Consider the following 15298-nt stretch of genomic DNA (forward strand, 5'->3'; position numbering starts at 1 on the left):
ATATGCTCCACAAGGGAAAACAAGGAACTTAGTTTACAATGAGGTGTTATAATCACAACAGCAAGAAAGTATGTACATGATCACCTTCTTTTACGAAACTTCATTGACTTTCATATATTTATATTGATATACATATATATACGTGTGTTTGGGTACGTGTGTGTATATACATCTCTATATATAAAGATGATGCGTAGTCTAGATGGCGTTTTTAGATTTCATTATTCTCTTTAACCCGGGCAACGCCGGGTATTTCTGCTAGTATATATATATATATATATATATATATAGGCTATATTATATCTCTGAGCAAGAGGTAAACAGTAACAGTACAGAATCTTAAAATATATTTGCCAACTGAAAGTGGCGGTCCCCTAGAGGATGATGTTACTGTTGTTTTTAGCCTCAGGAAGACATCTCCAGCTGGCTAATGACACGCTGTCTGTGTCTGATTAGTATTTGTGAGGGGAGGTCATCACTCCCATCTCTAGCCTTACATGATACACAAAGACCTGGGTTTCTGGCTAGTTACCCATCTTCAGTATGTCACAATCACCAGCTAGTGATGAACACTCATTCCACTCGCAAAATACTATATGCTTTTTCCAGCAACAAACTGTTGCTGATCTTGAAAAAGGAGAAATAAGCTATATTAAATCTTTGAGTGAAAGGTAAACAATAACAATACGGAATCATAAAATATATTTGCCAACTAAATGTGGCAGTACCATAGAGGATGATGCTACTGTTGTTTTTAGACCCGGAAAGACATCTCCTCCAGCTGGCTAATGACACACAGTTTGTGTCTATTTAGTATTTGCAACAGGAGGTCATCGCTCCCATCTCTACAGATTTTCCAGGACAAAGCTCGTCTTGTAGGCTGTAGTTTCTGGCTCAGAATTTCTGGAACAACCGTTGACACTGGGTTATGCTTATTGCCCTATACCCATATAATGTATTAATATTCCTCACACTTTCCATTGCATTGTTGCCTTTATTGAACTCATAAAGGCAAAATATGCCGAATATGCTCCTTTGTCACTTCCATTATAGCTTTGAAAAAATAACTGTTAAAATCGAACTGCACTCTTCAAAACTTACACTAAGAATAAATAAAAGGTAAAATTACTACCTGCTTTTATAGCAAGTTGATGCAGGTAGTTTATCCCATCCCCTTCCGACCTTTAGTTCATGCAATTGAAATAACCACATTATTTATGGGATGACCCAATATATACACACTCATATATATATATGTACATACACACACACATACATACATACATACACACATATATATATATATATATATATATATATATATATATATATATATATATATATATATATATATATATATGTACATTCACACACACACACACACATATATATATGCACACACACACACACACACACAAAATAGCTTCTTTTAGTTTCTGTTCTGTCTATCAAATCCACTTAGACAGCTTTAGTTAACCTGGGGTTTATAGTAGGAGACACTCACTGAAACTGTTGTGCAAGTGTCTTCTTAAGTTGATAATTTGGGCCAAAGTGCCCGAAATTTCAAATTAAACAGTAACTTCAAATTTTTCTTTTTGATTAATACAGTATCAACAAGTATCTTGTTTACATTAATTGCAATAATTAGCATTATCATTATGGTTGTTGGAATATATATTCTTATACTAGCAATAAACAGCTCCGTTAATTATTACGATTGAAGTATTACTAATAATTTAGTCAATGTTGCTAATAATACCAAAAATGCCACAACTTATATTGCTGCAGCTATTACTACTGTTGGCCGATGACAGTACCGCCTGATTGACATGTAAAAAAAACCATTCGAGCATGGTCGTTGCCAGCCTCGCCTGACTGGCTCCTGGGCTGGTGGCACATAAAAAGCACAATTCAAGCGTGGTCGATGCCAGTACCACTAGACTGGCCCTTGTGCTGGTGGCATGTAAAAACCATCCACTACACACTTGAAGTGGTTGGCATTAGGAAGGGCATCTAGCTGTAGAAACTTTGCCAGATTGGATTGAAGCCTGGTGCAGCCTTCTGGCTTGCCAGCACTCAGTCAAACTGTCCAACCCATGCCGGTATGGAAAGCAGACATTAAACGACGATGATGATGAGTATAAACATTTTAAATTTCAATACCCAAAAAGGGGAGCATAACTGATAGAGTAAATGGGGGAGTGGAAGTGTAAGAGGGTGTCTAAATATTGCTGAAGTTGATATTTAGTGGGAATTCCTAACAAAATAGCCTTCTAAGTAAAAAATTCTAGGTATTATTTAGTGGGGAATCAAGTTAGTTTGGGTGGTAGTAGATAGGAAATGCTCAGTAGGTCTAAAATAGGTAAATCTATTGTACTACCAAGAGAAGAGACAGAAGATATAACACATTGCTGTGTGAGGATGTGAAAGTTGCCAATGAGAGAAAGATTGAGCAGTCAGTTGAGTAGCTTTCTTAATGTAAATACTAGATCAACATTTGATCGGAGCTAAATAAATTTCTTTTATAATGTACATTATTTTCTTGTGGAACAGAATCTTGCTGCTGTGATACTGACATGATAGAAAAATCTTCAAACTTTTAATTCTTTATTAGCACCAAAAACATCACCCAATGACTTCCACTTTGAATTAACTCGTGCTTAATTCCTGACAATTAATTCAGTTAAACTCCTTTATTATTTTCCTTTACTTACAGTTAGACTGCTTAAGAAAAGCCAGGGTTACTTTAGGGCTACAAAGGAAGAAAACATTGCAAACACCAAATAATTTGTATCAATATCATTGAAACTCCTCTCAATTCTCAGCAGAGCTAAGAAGGATAGGGGACAATGAAAAAGGAACAAAATCAAAAAAAAAAAGGTATTTTATTTAATACTTTTGTGCCAATGAAATAGTAACAAAGATGTTTCACTGGTGTTGATTAAACTTCAATGTAGTGGTGGGTTGTGAATACATTAACCAGTTAATTACAGAATCATCTGGCAGGTAAAGCTTGATTGTCTGAGGTAAAAAACTAAAGAAGAGGTAAAGTTTTTGTTTTCTTTTTTTAAATACCCTTCATCATCTTAGCAACAGGATATTCATGTAGAATCAGGGAAACAAAACATACTTCCAGTGTTTAATCATTTATTCGGGCAAGTTAGCAAATGAAACAACTGAAATGTAATATTTCGCTATTGGAGAGAAAACCCCCCAAAACAAACTACATGCATCTTTTACATAAGAAAGTACATTGGAGATAAATAATTATTAACTAAATTATGATTAAAGCACCTACCTGGATTAGCCAGTAGAAGAGAATTGTTGCATCTGTAGCTAATTAACTGTTTACAAGATGTCGCTCGTTCAATTAATGCTTCAAGTTCTAAAATTCCTGTATCATAACGGACATGCCGTACATAGGAACCTGGTTCCTTGTAGCCATTTACCAAAATTTCATTCTCACTGTTGTGGCCAACTAATGACTGGGCAACATCCACACCTGTAATAGGATGAAAGGAAATAATTTTAGATTAATAATAAAACAACTAACAACAAAAATAAATACTTTCAGCCTTTGCAATCACAAAGGATAATATGTTTAAAGTATAATTTTCCTACTCACTTAAAAGCAAATATCTTTTAGTCCTAATAAACCCTGAGATTATCTATGTCACTTACATTTACAGCCAAAATTAAACAAGAGTCAACAATATAAAACCAGCAACTATTATCTAAACAAAATTAAAGCAGTTTTATACTAATCAAAGAATAATCATTAAACTGGAAATATCTTTGGTTATTCTTACAGCTTAAAATACCGTTCACAAAGATGGTATGGTGCCTTTAAAATAATAACAAAAAATAGCTTCTAGAGATGCTGCTTGGTTTATTGGCATCTGCTCCCATCGAATCTACCAAAGAGTTAATCCAGTGCATAAATAAGAGAGAGAGAACAGAAGCAAAGAGTTGCTCCAAGTACTTGTCTAGTACCTTAAATTACTCAGAAAAGGTGAAAAGTATCAATAAGCATACAAAATGTTGAACAGTATGAAAAGCATCAGTGAGCATGTTGCAATTTAATGGTAAACTGAATAAAGAGAAATCTACTCAAACTACAATGATGTCATGGTAATCAACATAATCACTACAAACGACATTGCAATCTTCTGCTAATTAAAATCAAGATACTAATTATAATAAAGACCTATACAGATTTTTGAACTTGAAATGAAAAAAAATTATCATTCTAGGATAGGATTGGTTTTTGATTACTAAAGCCAACATAGTGCTAATAACATTTGTAAGCTTTATCACACTGCTGAAGTTAACATAGTTGGTGTTTAACTTAAACATCTGTAGATTAATTTCTCACAGAAAAGTGTTGCAAACGAGGCAGTTTCAGAGAATTGCAGTACTGAAGAGAAAAGAGTGAATTTAGTATAGGATTTGAGGGTGAGGAGGAAAGGGAAAGATGAATTGCTGCTTCTTGCAAATGATAACTGAGGTTGTGCTGCTCATTCTCAGTCTAAGGTTTAGTTCATTATAGTGTAACCAAGCCATTGAAGCAGTTTTGCAATGTAAGAAACACATTGTGGTGTTACTGCATTTTAGCTTTACAATATTGTTTTGGTCAACTTTTGAACAATTTGTTGGTCCTCAGCTTTATATAAAGTGTTGCTTGTCCCAGAAAGGGATTTGAGCCATTCTCACTACCAGCTTCACCACCATATGAGTGAAAGTTGCATATGCTAGTGGACCAGTGAAATCGAACAAAAAAATTCATTTCATTGGCCATGAAGACAGCATCTGAGTACCATGTGATAAGATGCTACTGAGGTGTGTAAACTAAATATTAACTATCATTAATTGGTTTGCAAGAGTAAAATTTATTAAGTGCCCCCCCATTCACTAGCATAGCTAGAGTGTGTGCCACCCCTGGACCCCACAAAAAACACATTGTCTACAGCATACCCAAAAGTACTGCCTCATTAAAAGTGTTGCCCGGGGCAGACCCTCCCTTCCCCTGCTATGCTAGTGGCCCCATTAGTACAATGATTATCAACCATGAATTTACTGAAGATCCATCTATTGCTTAAATCTGCTGTACTTGTGCAAGCATTCCAATCATTGGCAATAATGAGATTGATGAATGACCTTTTAAAAGCTATCCTGATGTCTCCATAGAATGGATTCTTCATATGATCATTGTCATCGAAGGTTTGTCCATCATCAGATAAGTGAATGTGGTCAAGAAAGAGCTACATAGAATTGTACATTAGAAAATATGAAATCAAAGATATAATCTATTATAGGCATAGCATTTATACTATTTATTGCATTTGTAAGAAAACTGACCTGAAATATTTTAAATTATATAATTTTAGAATCTACATCTCTGTCTAGCAGCAACCATACTTCATTTACTGGAGTTTTCTTTGCCTTTCCATTGTAACTAGATAATTAAAACCATTGAATATGCTTTAAAAATGCTAACTTTGAAATGAAATTGAATATATAAGCTATCTACAATAGTTTTGTTACAATATGGCTATACTGGTAATTCTTTAATGAATCTTAAGTTGCACTACATCCTTATTTTCACATTAGAGAAAAATACATATGGCTGGATTTGACCCCATAGTCCCAGTTCATTTGCTACTTTACAAAGCTGAAGATTCTAAAATTTATAATTTAAAATGTATATTTCCCAGTTGATTGTCTTAAACATAATATAAATATTGTATCTATGAAAGATGATGCTTTTGATTTTGTTCTATAGTTGATCAGCCAATTGTCTTATGAATAATATAAACATTATTTGTGTGTATACTGAATTACAGCTTTGATTTCATTGCATAGTTAAGTGCATAACTGTGGAAGATTATTATAGATTTAAAATCTGGAAGTAACCTTGCAACTTTTACAGCAAGTTTTCTATTTATAGCTCTTAAAACATATGACATCTCATCAAATTTTAAGAATTTATACAATTTCCCTAGGTAATTTATAACAAAAATAAGGAGTGTCAACAATGGTATTGTTCAACCTCAGATCAACTCTTATAAAAGACATTCGAGCTGTGATTGATCTCTTTAGTGGTATGTATGATCTAATGTGTCTTTTTCGTTTTTAAGTTGATATGCAGTGATTTTTAAGCTGGTTGTGTGAACATGTAGAAGTTCCCACTTTATTTTATTTCATAATGTAATATTGGTTAATAATGGTTAACTTATACTAATGACTTTGCTGTGTGTAGTAAGAAGTTTGCTTTTCAGCAACAGAGATCCAGGTTCAATCCCACTTGTGGTACCTTGAGCAAGTGTCTTCTACTATAGCCTAAGTCCAACCAAAAACTTGAGAGTGGATTTGATAGATGATAACTGAAAGAAAGTCTTGTATGTATGTGTGTGTGTGTGTGTGTATCTCCTTTTCTTGACATCGCATGACAGTTGTAAAATTACTGTCCCTGTCATATGAGAAGTGCCATTCATTTCCAATAATCTACGAGAACATATCTGACTATGGGAAAATATTATCTTGCTTGAAAACAGGCGATGGTTGGTACCAGGAAAGGCATCCAGCTGTAAAAAATCTGCCTCAATAAATTCTGCTTGATGCATGGAAAAATGGACGTTAAGAGGATGATGATGATGATGATGAAATAGTTCCTTAAATTGGCAGAGGGTACAAGGCTATGAATTTTGAAGGAGGCTGTAGTTGATTATATTCACTCCACAACAATACTTGTGCATTTTCCATACTTACACAGAGATGTAAAGCAAAGTTAACCTGAGTATGATATATAATTCTTTGTATTATAGGCACTAGGAATTTTGGGGGACGAGGATAGTTGATTACATCAGCTCCAGTACTCAACTGGTGCTTATTTCATCAACTGTGGAAGGATGAAAGGCAATGTTGACCTCGGCAGAATTTTAATTCAGAATGTGAAGACAGATGGAATGCTGCTAAGCATTTGGTGTGCCATGAAAATAATTCTGCCAGCTCAACACCTAACTACCCTAAAATATAATAATAATAATGATTTCAAATTCTAGCACAATGCTAGCAGGTTCGAGACAGAGAGTAAGCCAATTACATCAACCCCAATGCTTGATTGGTACTTATTTTATTGACTCTGAAAGGATGGAAGCAAAGTTGACCTTGGCAGAATTTGAACTCAGAACGTAAGGATAGATGAAATGCTGTGAAGCGTTTTGCCCAACATGCTAATGATCTTGCCAGCTCATTGCCTAAATAATAAGAATAAAAATAGTAGCAATAATTTCTAACACAGATGCAAGGCCAGGCATTTTGGAGGAAGGAACAGTTGTTTATAGTATACATGGCAAGTGCTCTATTTTATCAACTATTCTGAAACTGAAGTTGATTTTGGCAAGATTTGAACTCAAAATGCAAAAGGATATAACTAATTATAATAAGGCATTTTGTCAAGCAATCTACTAATTGTGTCAGTCAGCTGCCCTCATATAATAATAACATCACTAAAAATAATTAAGTGAAAATTACATTTTGGTCTAAATAGTGAAAAACAAAAATCTAGGTTGTCAAACCATATATTTTGAAGAAGGTTTGTAGTTAGTTGAATCACCCAAATAATTTAAAGATACTTGTCATATTGATTTCAGGACAAAAATCAAAGGCAGTCCTAGTGAGATTTGAACTCCGAATATAAATGGATACATTAGTTTCTTTTTCAACGTATATTTCCCCATTCTTTAAAGTTTTAATTTCTGCTATATAGTAAGAAGGCATTCTGTTGTGAAACCCTACTTTTTTTTTTATTATATAGCTTTTATTTCTACATCATATGAATCAAGAAAATGAACATCACAAAGGAGATAACAAAGGATTGTGACAAGTGGTGAAGCACTATGCAAGAGAAGAACCATGCAGTACATGCAAGCATGAAAAAAACAAATGTAAGAATGATGATAAGATGGTGGTGATGGAAGTTGAGGAGTATAATCTCTTCTATCACTCTCACATAACCCACTAAATTATCACTCATTACATACATCCATCACCCCTTTCCCTCTCATCATTCTCTCTCTCTCTCCTAACATTCTCTCTTATCCCTGAATTTTGAGTCAATTATTGGGTATGGCTAAGGAGCTAGGATAGATGTTTAATATATATGCTTAAAGGACTTTCGAGTGAGACCGTTGCCAGTGCCCCTGGACTGGCTCGTGTGCAGGTGGCACATAAAATACACCATTTTGAGTGTGGCCGTTGCTAGTACCGCCTGACTGGCCTTCGTGCGGGTGACATGTAAAAGCATCTACTACACTCTCGGAGTGGTTGACATTAGGAAGGGCATCCAGCTGTAGAAACTCTGCCAAATCAGATTGGAGCCTGGTGTAGCCTTCAGGCTCCACCAGTCCTCTGTCAAATCGTCCAACCCATGCGAGCATGGAAAGCGGACATTAAACAAACGATGATTCTCACTCATGCTGTTTCTATTTAATCTGTTTACCAATAACCACCAGAGAGCTTCCTATCACACCCTTTCTCTCCACTGCCATCTGCTCGCTCTGTCCTATTACTCTGGTTCTATCACCTTGACTCTTTTGTTTTCTACCATCAATCCTCCTCCTAGCACCCTCTCAATCACATTTCTTCTATTCAACCATTACAAAGCTTTCTATTACGCTCTCTTCTATCACTTTCTCACCGCTTCCAATCTAGTTCTCTTCTAATTCATTCTACTATCACCTTGCTCTAGCTAGCTCTCTTTCCACCCAGAAGTATTGGAAGGAAAGGAACAAATGAATGATGACAATGCAAAAAGAGGAGTTTTTTTTGTCATGCCAAGGGTAAAACAACCTCTCTGGTGCAAGTGACTAAACATATTAACAGAGACAATTAATATAGACAGAACTTTTTGAGCTTGTTAGGAACAAGACAGCATCTCTAGAGCTGGTGCCATGACATATTGCACCTAACAAACTCCAGTGACAAGAGGGGCATCTAACCTCAGAAACTATGTCAAGAAATGTAATATAGGAGAAAACCATCACTATTGACCTGTTTAGGAGGCTAGGAACTTTGAATAAGATTTGACTCAGACTGTAACAATCCATCTAATCCATGCTAGCATGGAAAAGCAACCACAAAATGATAATGATAGTGAACCCTCTTACTGTTTTTATATTTCTACAAAGCAATAGACTAATTGTAGGAAATAAATTATATTTATTTATTCATTCATCATTCTTTCTTCTTCCTCCAGATTATAAATATAATTAACCAAGTGCACATTGATCTGATAAGATTTACTGATTAAATTAACTTACAGTACACATCTTGCTATCTGTTCTACAATAAAAAATATTCAGTGGATCCAAGACTAGATCTAGCAGTTTATCATAACCCTTCCTCAGCTGTGTAATATGATGTCAAGATTATATTTATATATAAAATGGAAACATGAAATGTCAGAGGTATCCAAAAGCAATTTTTTTCATAATGAAAGTTCTGAAAATTGCCAGAGTTTGATTTGGAGTAGAGATTATTTTTCAATTTTGTCTTATCTTCATTTGTTTGGGAATACTTTTTGCTTACAATGTTTTTTTTTCATTGTGTGTGTATATTATATATATATATATATGTATATAAATTGTAAATCCAAAAAATAACAACAAAACTACAAAGGATTCCGCGGTACACGTGTTTCAAGCTTTGTATGTGTATAATATAATATGTGTATAATTTACAATGTAAAGCTATCCTCAGCTGCAAGATTATTTCTCTCCCAAGAAACTATACCACCTCGGCGTTGAAGTAGGAAGAAAGGTGTGATGTAAGAGGTGAAGATCCTTTCGGTATTCTGTATAGTACACACTGAATTGTGGCAAGGTATGGAAGGCTTTCGGAGGACCGGAGAGATTATGTCTCGGTGGAGAATTATACGAGGTATAGTACTATGCAGAATACCGAAAGGATCTTCACCTCTTACATCACACCTTTCTTCCTACTTCAACGCTGAGGTGGTATAGTTTCCTGGGAGAGAAATAATTTTGCGGCTGAGGATAGCTTTACCTTGTAAATTATACACATATTATATTATACACATATAAAGCTTGAAACACGTGTACCGCGGAATCCTTTGTAGTTTTGTTGTTATTTTTGGATTTACAATTTATTCTTTCACCGCAACCACTAGCTGGAATACACAGGTGCTTACAATTGTCAAGTATTACCTCTAAATTTCAATTTATATATATATATATATTGGTGCAGGTGTGGCTGGGTGGTAAGAAACTTGCTTCCCAACCACATGGTTCCAAGTTCAGTCAACTGTGTGTGTGTCTGTGTGTGTGTGTGTGTGTGTGTGTGAGTCTGTGTCTGTGTTTGTCTTCCACCATTGCTGGACAATTGGCATTGATGTAACTTAGCAGTTTGGCAAAAGAGATAATAGAATAAGTAGCAGGCTTAAAAAAAGGCACTGGGGTCAATTCATTCGACTAAAAATTCTTCAAGGTGGTTCCCAAGCATGTCTACAGTCTATTGATGGAACCAAGTAAAAGATAAAATAAAGTATATACATATAGAAGGTTGTGCAGGTAAATTGAGACCAATTTTAAGCAGTTGACTTAGCAGATTTAACATTTCATTTTTTGACAAAACCTTACTTGCTATAAACAATTTAAAAAAGAAGAAAAAATTGATAGAAAAGAACACAAGATTCAAAGTGATTCCAAACACAATCCAAAGTTTCTTGCTAGCCTCAAATGCTTGATTGAAGCCAATCCATCCACATCCATGACAACTCTTGCAAAGAAATGCAATGTGTCCTTTTCCATGGTGTCTAGAGCTGTGAACAAAAACCTTAGCATGACTAGCTATGTTCAATGCTACTGTCACTTCCTAACAGCCAAGGCCAGAGCAGTCAGAGCCAAGAGATGCCCAAAGCATCTGTCATTCATGAAGCATCAAGGTGCAGGAAAAACTCTCGTGTTTGTAGACAAGAAGAAGTTCACTGTGGATGTTGAACAGAATTGCAGAAATTCTCGACTGATTGCATACAACCCTTCTGACATTCCCACTATGTTTGAGACTAAGAACCCTGACTCTGTGATGGTATTTGTGGCTATGGTGAGTGATGGAAGTGTCATAAATCCACACTTCATTGAATCTGGTTTGAAGATCTGGACATCCTGAAGAACTGTCCGTTACCATGGATGGAGCAGAAATTTGGGCTTGACAATGTGGTGCTTATCCAGGATTCTGCACCATGTCATGGATCAAAAGCAACATAGGTGTTCTGGTGAAAAGGTGCCATTTTTTTATGAGGGCTAACATCTGGCCCAGTGATAGCCCAGATCTCAACCTTCTGGATTCCTTTTTTGGGGTGTGCTTCAAGCAAGGACCAATGCTTCACCACACTCGAGTGTCAACAGTTTGAAGACCTGCATCGTGCATGCACCATGCAAAATCAAAAAAGCAGAGGTTGCAACAGCTGCAAAAGAACTTTCATTCTCATGTGGAGGTAGTAATTGCCCAAAAGGGTGGCCATATTGAGTGATAAGTATTATATTAAAATTATATCTGTCTACTACCATTATGTTAGTATTTATAACCAGTCTTATGCATTGTAAAAACTGTCTCAATTTACCTACAAGATCCTGTGTGCATATTTGGGATTTTTATTAACATACACAGCAAGGCCAGGTGCTAACTGTGAACTATAAAATAACTTTTCTTCATCTTATTGAACTTTGGTATGGGAAAAATTTACAACCTTCTACATCAATAAACCACTGTTGTGTCTGAAAGTTGTCTTTTATACGTTCTATGGATTGCTTGAAGCTTACAAACTTTCTACATCTTGATCCTTGGATCTGACCTTTACACACACATAAAAGTTATTTTATAGTTTACAGTTAGCACCTGGGGTTGCTGTGTATGTGAATAAAAATCCTAAATTGGGGAATGGAGTGTATATATATATATATATATATATATATATATATATATATATATATATATATATATATATATATATATATATATATATATGCACACACACATGAATATATGTATATATATCATCATCATCATTTAACGTCCGCCTTCCATGCTAGCATGGGTTGGACGATTTGACTGAGGACTGGCAAACCAGAAGGCTGCACCAGGCTCCAATCTGATCTGGCAAAGTTTCTTCAGCTGGAAACCCTTCCTAACGCCAACCACTCCTAGAGTATAGTGGGTGCTTTTACGTGCCACTGGCACGAGGGCCAGTCAGGCGGTACTGGCAAAATGAAGGAAAGGTACGCATAAGTGGGCTGGCTACACCCCTGGCTGAGGCCTCGGATTATGGTCTCACTTGGCTTGCCGGGTCTTCTCACGCACTGCATATTTCCAAAGGTTTTGGTCACAAGTCATTGCCTCCATGAGGCCTAATGTTCGAAGGTCATGCTTCACCACCTCAGCCCAGGTCTTCCTGGGTCTACTTCTTCCACAGGTACGCTCAACTGCTAGGGTGTGGCACTTTTTCACACAGCTATCTACATCCATTTTCGCCACATGACCAGACCAGCGCAATCGTCTCTCTTGCATACCACAACTGATGCTTCTTAGGTCCAACTTTTCTCTCAAAGTACTTACACTCTGTCGAGTATGCACACTGATATTACACATCCATAGGAACATACTGGCTTCATTCCTTGCGAGCTTACGCATGTCCTCAGCAGTCACAGCCCATGTTTCACTGCCATGTAGCATGGCTGTTCATATACATGCATCATACAGTCTGTCTTTTACTCTGAGCGAGAGGCCCTTTGTCACCAGCAGAGGTAGGAGCTCTCTGAACTTTGTCCAGGCTATTCTTATTCTAGCAGCTACACTTTCAGCGCACCCTACCCCGCAACTGACTTGGTCACCTAGGTGACGGAAGCAATCAACTACTTCTAGTTTTTCTCCCTGGAATGTGGCAGAAATTGTTCTCTGCACATTTTCAGTGTTTATTGCTCCTGAGCATCTGCCACATACAAAAACTATCTTCCTAGTTAGCCTTCCTTTGATATTGCTGCACTGGGTGCATCTTATAGAGTTTCTACCTATGCCTTCTCTACAGATTGAGCAGGGCCATCTACCTCAAGGGGTTTGTAGTTTGTCTACCTTCCTATTTATTAGGACTTTAGTTTTAGCTAGGTTGACTCTAAGGCCTTTTCATTCTAATCCTTGCTTCCACATCTGAAACTTCTCCTCTAGTTCTGATAGTAACTCAGCAATTAGAGCAATGTCATCAGCATAGAGGAGCTTCCAGGGGCATCCTGTCATGAATTCCTCTGTCATTGCCTGGAGGACTATGATAAATAGAAAAGGGCTGAAGACAGCCTTGGTGGACCCCTACCTCTACCCGGAATTCTTCACTGTACTCATTACCAACCCTTACCTTACTGACAGTGTCCCTGCTCGCACAGCTCTCACTAACCATTCATCTACCCCTAGTCTCTTCATTGACCACCAGATAAAGGATCGGGGGACCCTGTCAAAGTCTTTCTTCATGTCAACGAAAGCCAGGTACAGAGGTTTATCTTTGGCTAGGTATTTCTCCTGCAGCTGTCTTACCAGAAATATAGCATCAGTGGTGCTTTTCCCTGGCACGAACCCAAACTGCATCTCATCTAAACTTACTCTCTCTCTCCCTAATTAGTTGGACTATGCTCCTCTCCGTGACCTTCATTACCTTGTCAAACAACTTGATACCTCTGTAATTATTTGTGTCTAAAGCATCACCTTTACCTTTGTAGCAGTTAACTATGGTGCTGCTACACCAGTCATTGGGTATGACTCCTTTGTGTATCACCTGGTTAACTATATGGGTGACTAGGCTATAGACGACACTGCCAGATATTTTGAGCATCTCTGCATTGATTCCTGATGGCCGGGGCTTTCCCAGTCTTTATACTCTTGATTGCTTTATCTACCAAGGTACTGTCAATTAGGATAGCTGGTCCCTTTGTTGGGTCGACATTTGGCAGACTCTTTCTCACATTCATTCTCTTTATATATATAACATTTATTGAGCAACCTTTCATAGTGGTGTCTCCAAACCTCTCTCTTTGCAGCCTTGTTTAGTGCAAGTGAATCATCATCCATGCAGACACATTTCTCTCCTATGACATCACAATTCTCTCTCACACACTGTCTTGCAACACGAAATACTTCAAGTCTTTGGTCCTTACGACACAGAACATTGGCAAATTTTTTCTTATTTGCTTCCCCTCTGGCTAAATAAACCTGTCTCCTAGCTTCCCTTCTGGCAGTCTGATACAATTCCCAGCTACCTCCATTCTTCCAGTCCTTCCAAGCCTGTTTCTTTTATCTAATAGCCCTGTCAACCACATTGTTCCACCACCACGTTACCTTGTGTTGAGAGGGGACTTTGCACCATCCACAGATCTTGTCAGTGGATCTCAGCAGGTTGTCCCGTAAAAACCTCCAGTTGTCTTCCACATTATGTGATGCTATATCTCCTTCTATTTCGTCGAAGGCTTCAAGTAATACGTCTCAAAATCTCTGTCCATTTGCAGGATCATTAAGCTTCCAGACCCCTCTCCTCCAAGCTGGTCTACTTCTGGGCATCCATTTAGCCCTGATCCTGAAGTTGCTAACTACTAATCTATGTTGAGGGGTACATTCTTCATCTGGGGAGGTTTTGGCATTTATAAGCCTCCCTCTTTCTCTAGTCCTGGCGAGGATGTAGTTGATTTGGCTAGAGTGTCTGCCGGATTGGTAGGTGACTAGGTGACAGGCGGGTTTCCTGAAGTTAGTATTGCACACCATAAGATCATTTGCATCGCAGAATTCCAAGAGTCTGGTTCCCTCCTCATTGCGGGAACGAAAGCCATAGCCTCCATGTACACCCCATGCATGTTGTCCGACATGTCCACTGAAATCACCAGCCACAAAGAGAAGGTCCCTGTCATTTGTCAACGAGGTAGTCTGCAACAGGGTGTCATAAAATTGGTCTTTCTGCCCATCCGATAGCCCCGGTTGAGGGGCATAGGCCGAGATGATGGTAGTGAACCCATGGTGAAGCACTAATCTAATCTTAAGTACTCCGTCACATACTCTGACTACCTTGATTACCTTATCAACCCATTTCTCTGCAAGAAGTATACCCATGCCCCCGACCCCATCAGTGTTCCCTGCCCAGAAAATCTTGTACCTGTGTTCTTTCCCTGTGAGGAACCTAGCGGAACCTCCTCTCCATGTTACTTCTTGGAGGCAGTACAAATCTACACGTCTCCGCTCAAGTATCTTA

At 37.4% G+C, this 15298-nt stretch overlaps 1 protein-coding gene across 1 annotated transcript in view; it reads right to left on the reverse strand.

Moving 5' to 3' along the window:
* LOC106877699 (neurexin-4) overlaps positions 1–15298 on the reverse strand; it is a 424377-nt gene that overhangs the window by 192542 nt on the left and 216537 nt on the right. Inside the window, exon 14 of the mRNA XM_052966322.1 lies at positions 3299–3502. Coding sequence (XP_052822282.1) covers positions 3299–3502 — 204 coding nt within the window. The remainder of the gene's footprint in view (positions 1–3298; positions 3503–15298) is intronic.

This window comes from Octopus bimaculoides, chromosome 3, assembly GCF_001194135.2.
Source record: "Octopus bimaculoides isolate UCB-OBI-ISO-001 chromosome 3, ASM119413v2, whole genome shotgun sequence".
NCBI lineage: Eukaryota > Metazoa > Mollusca > Cephalopoda > Octopoda > Octopodidae > Octopus > Octopus bimaculoides.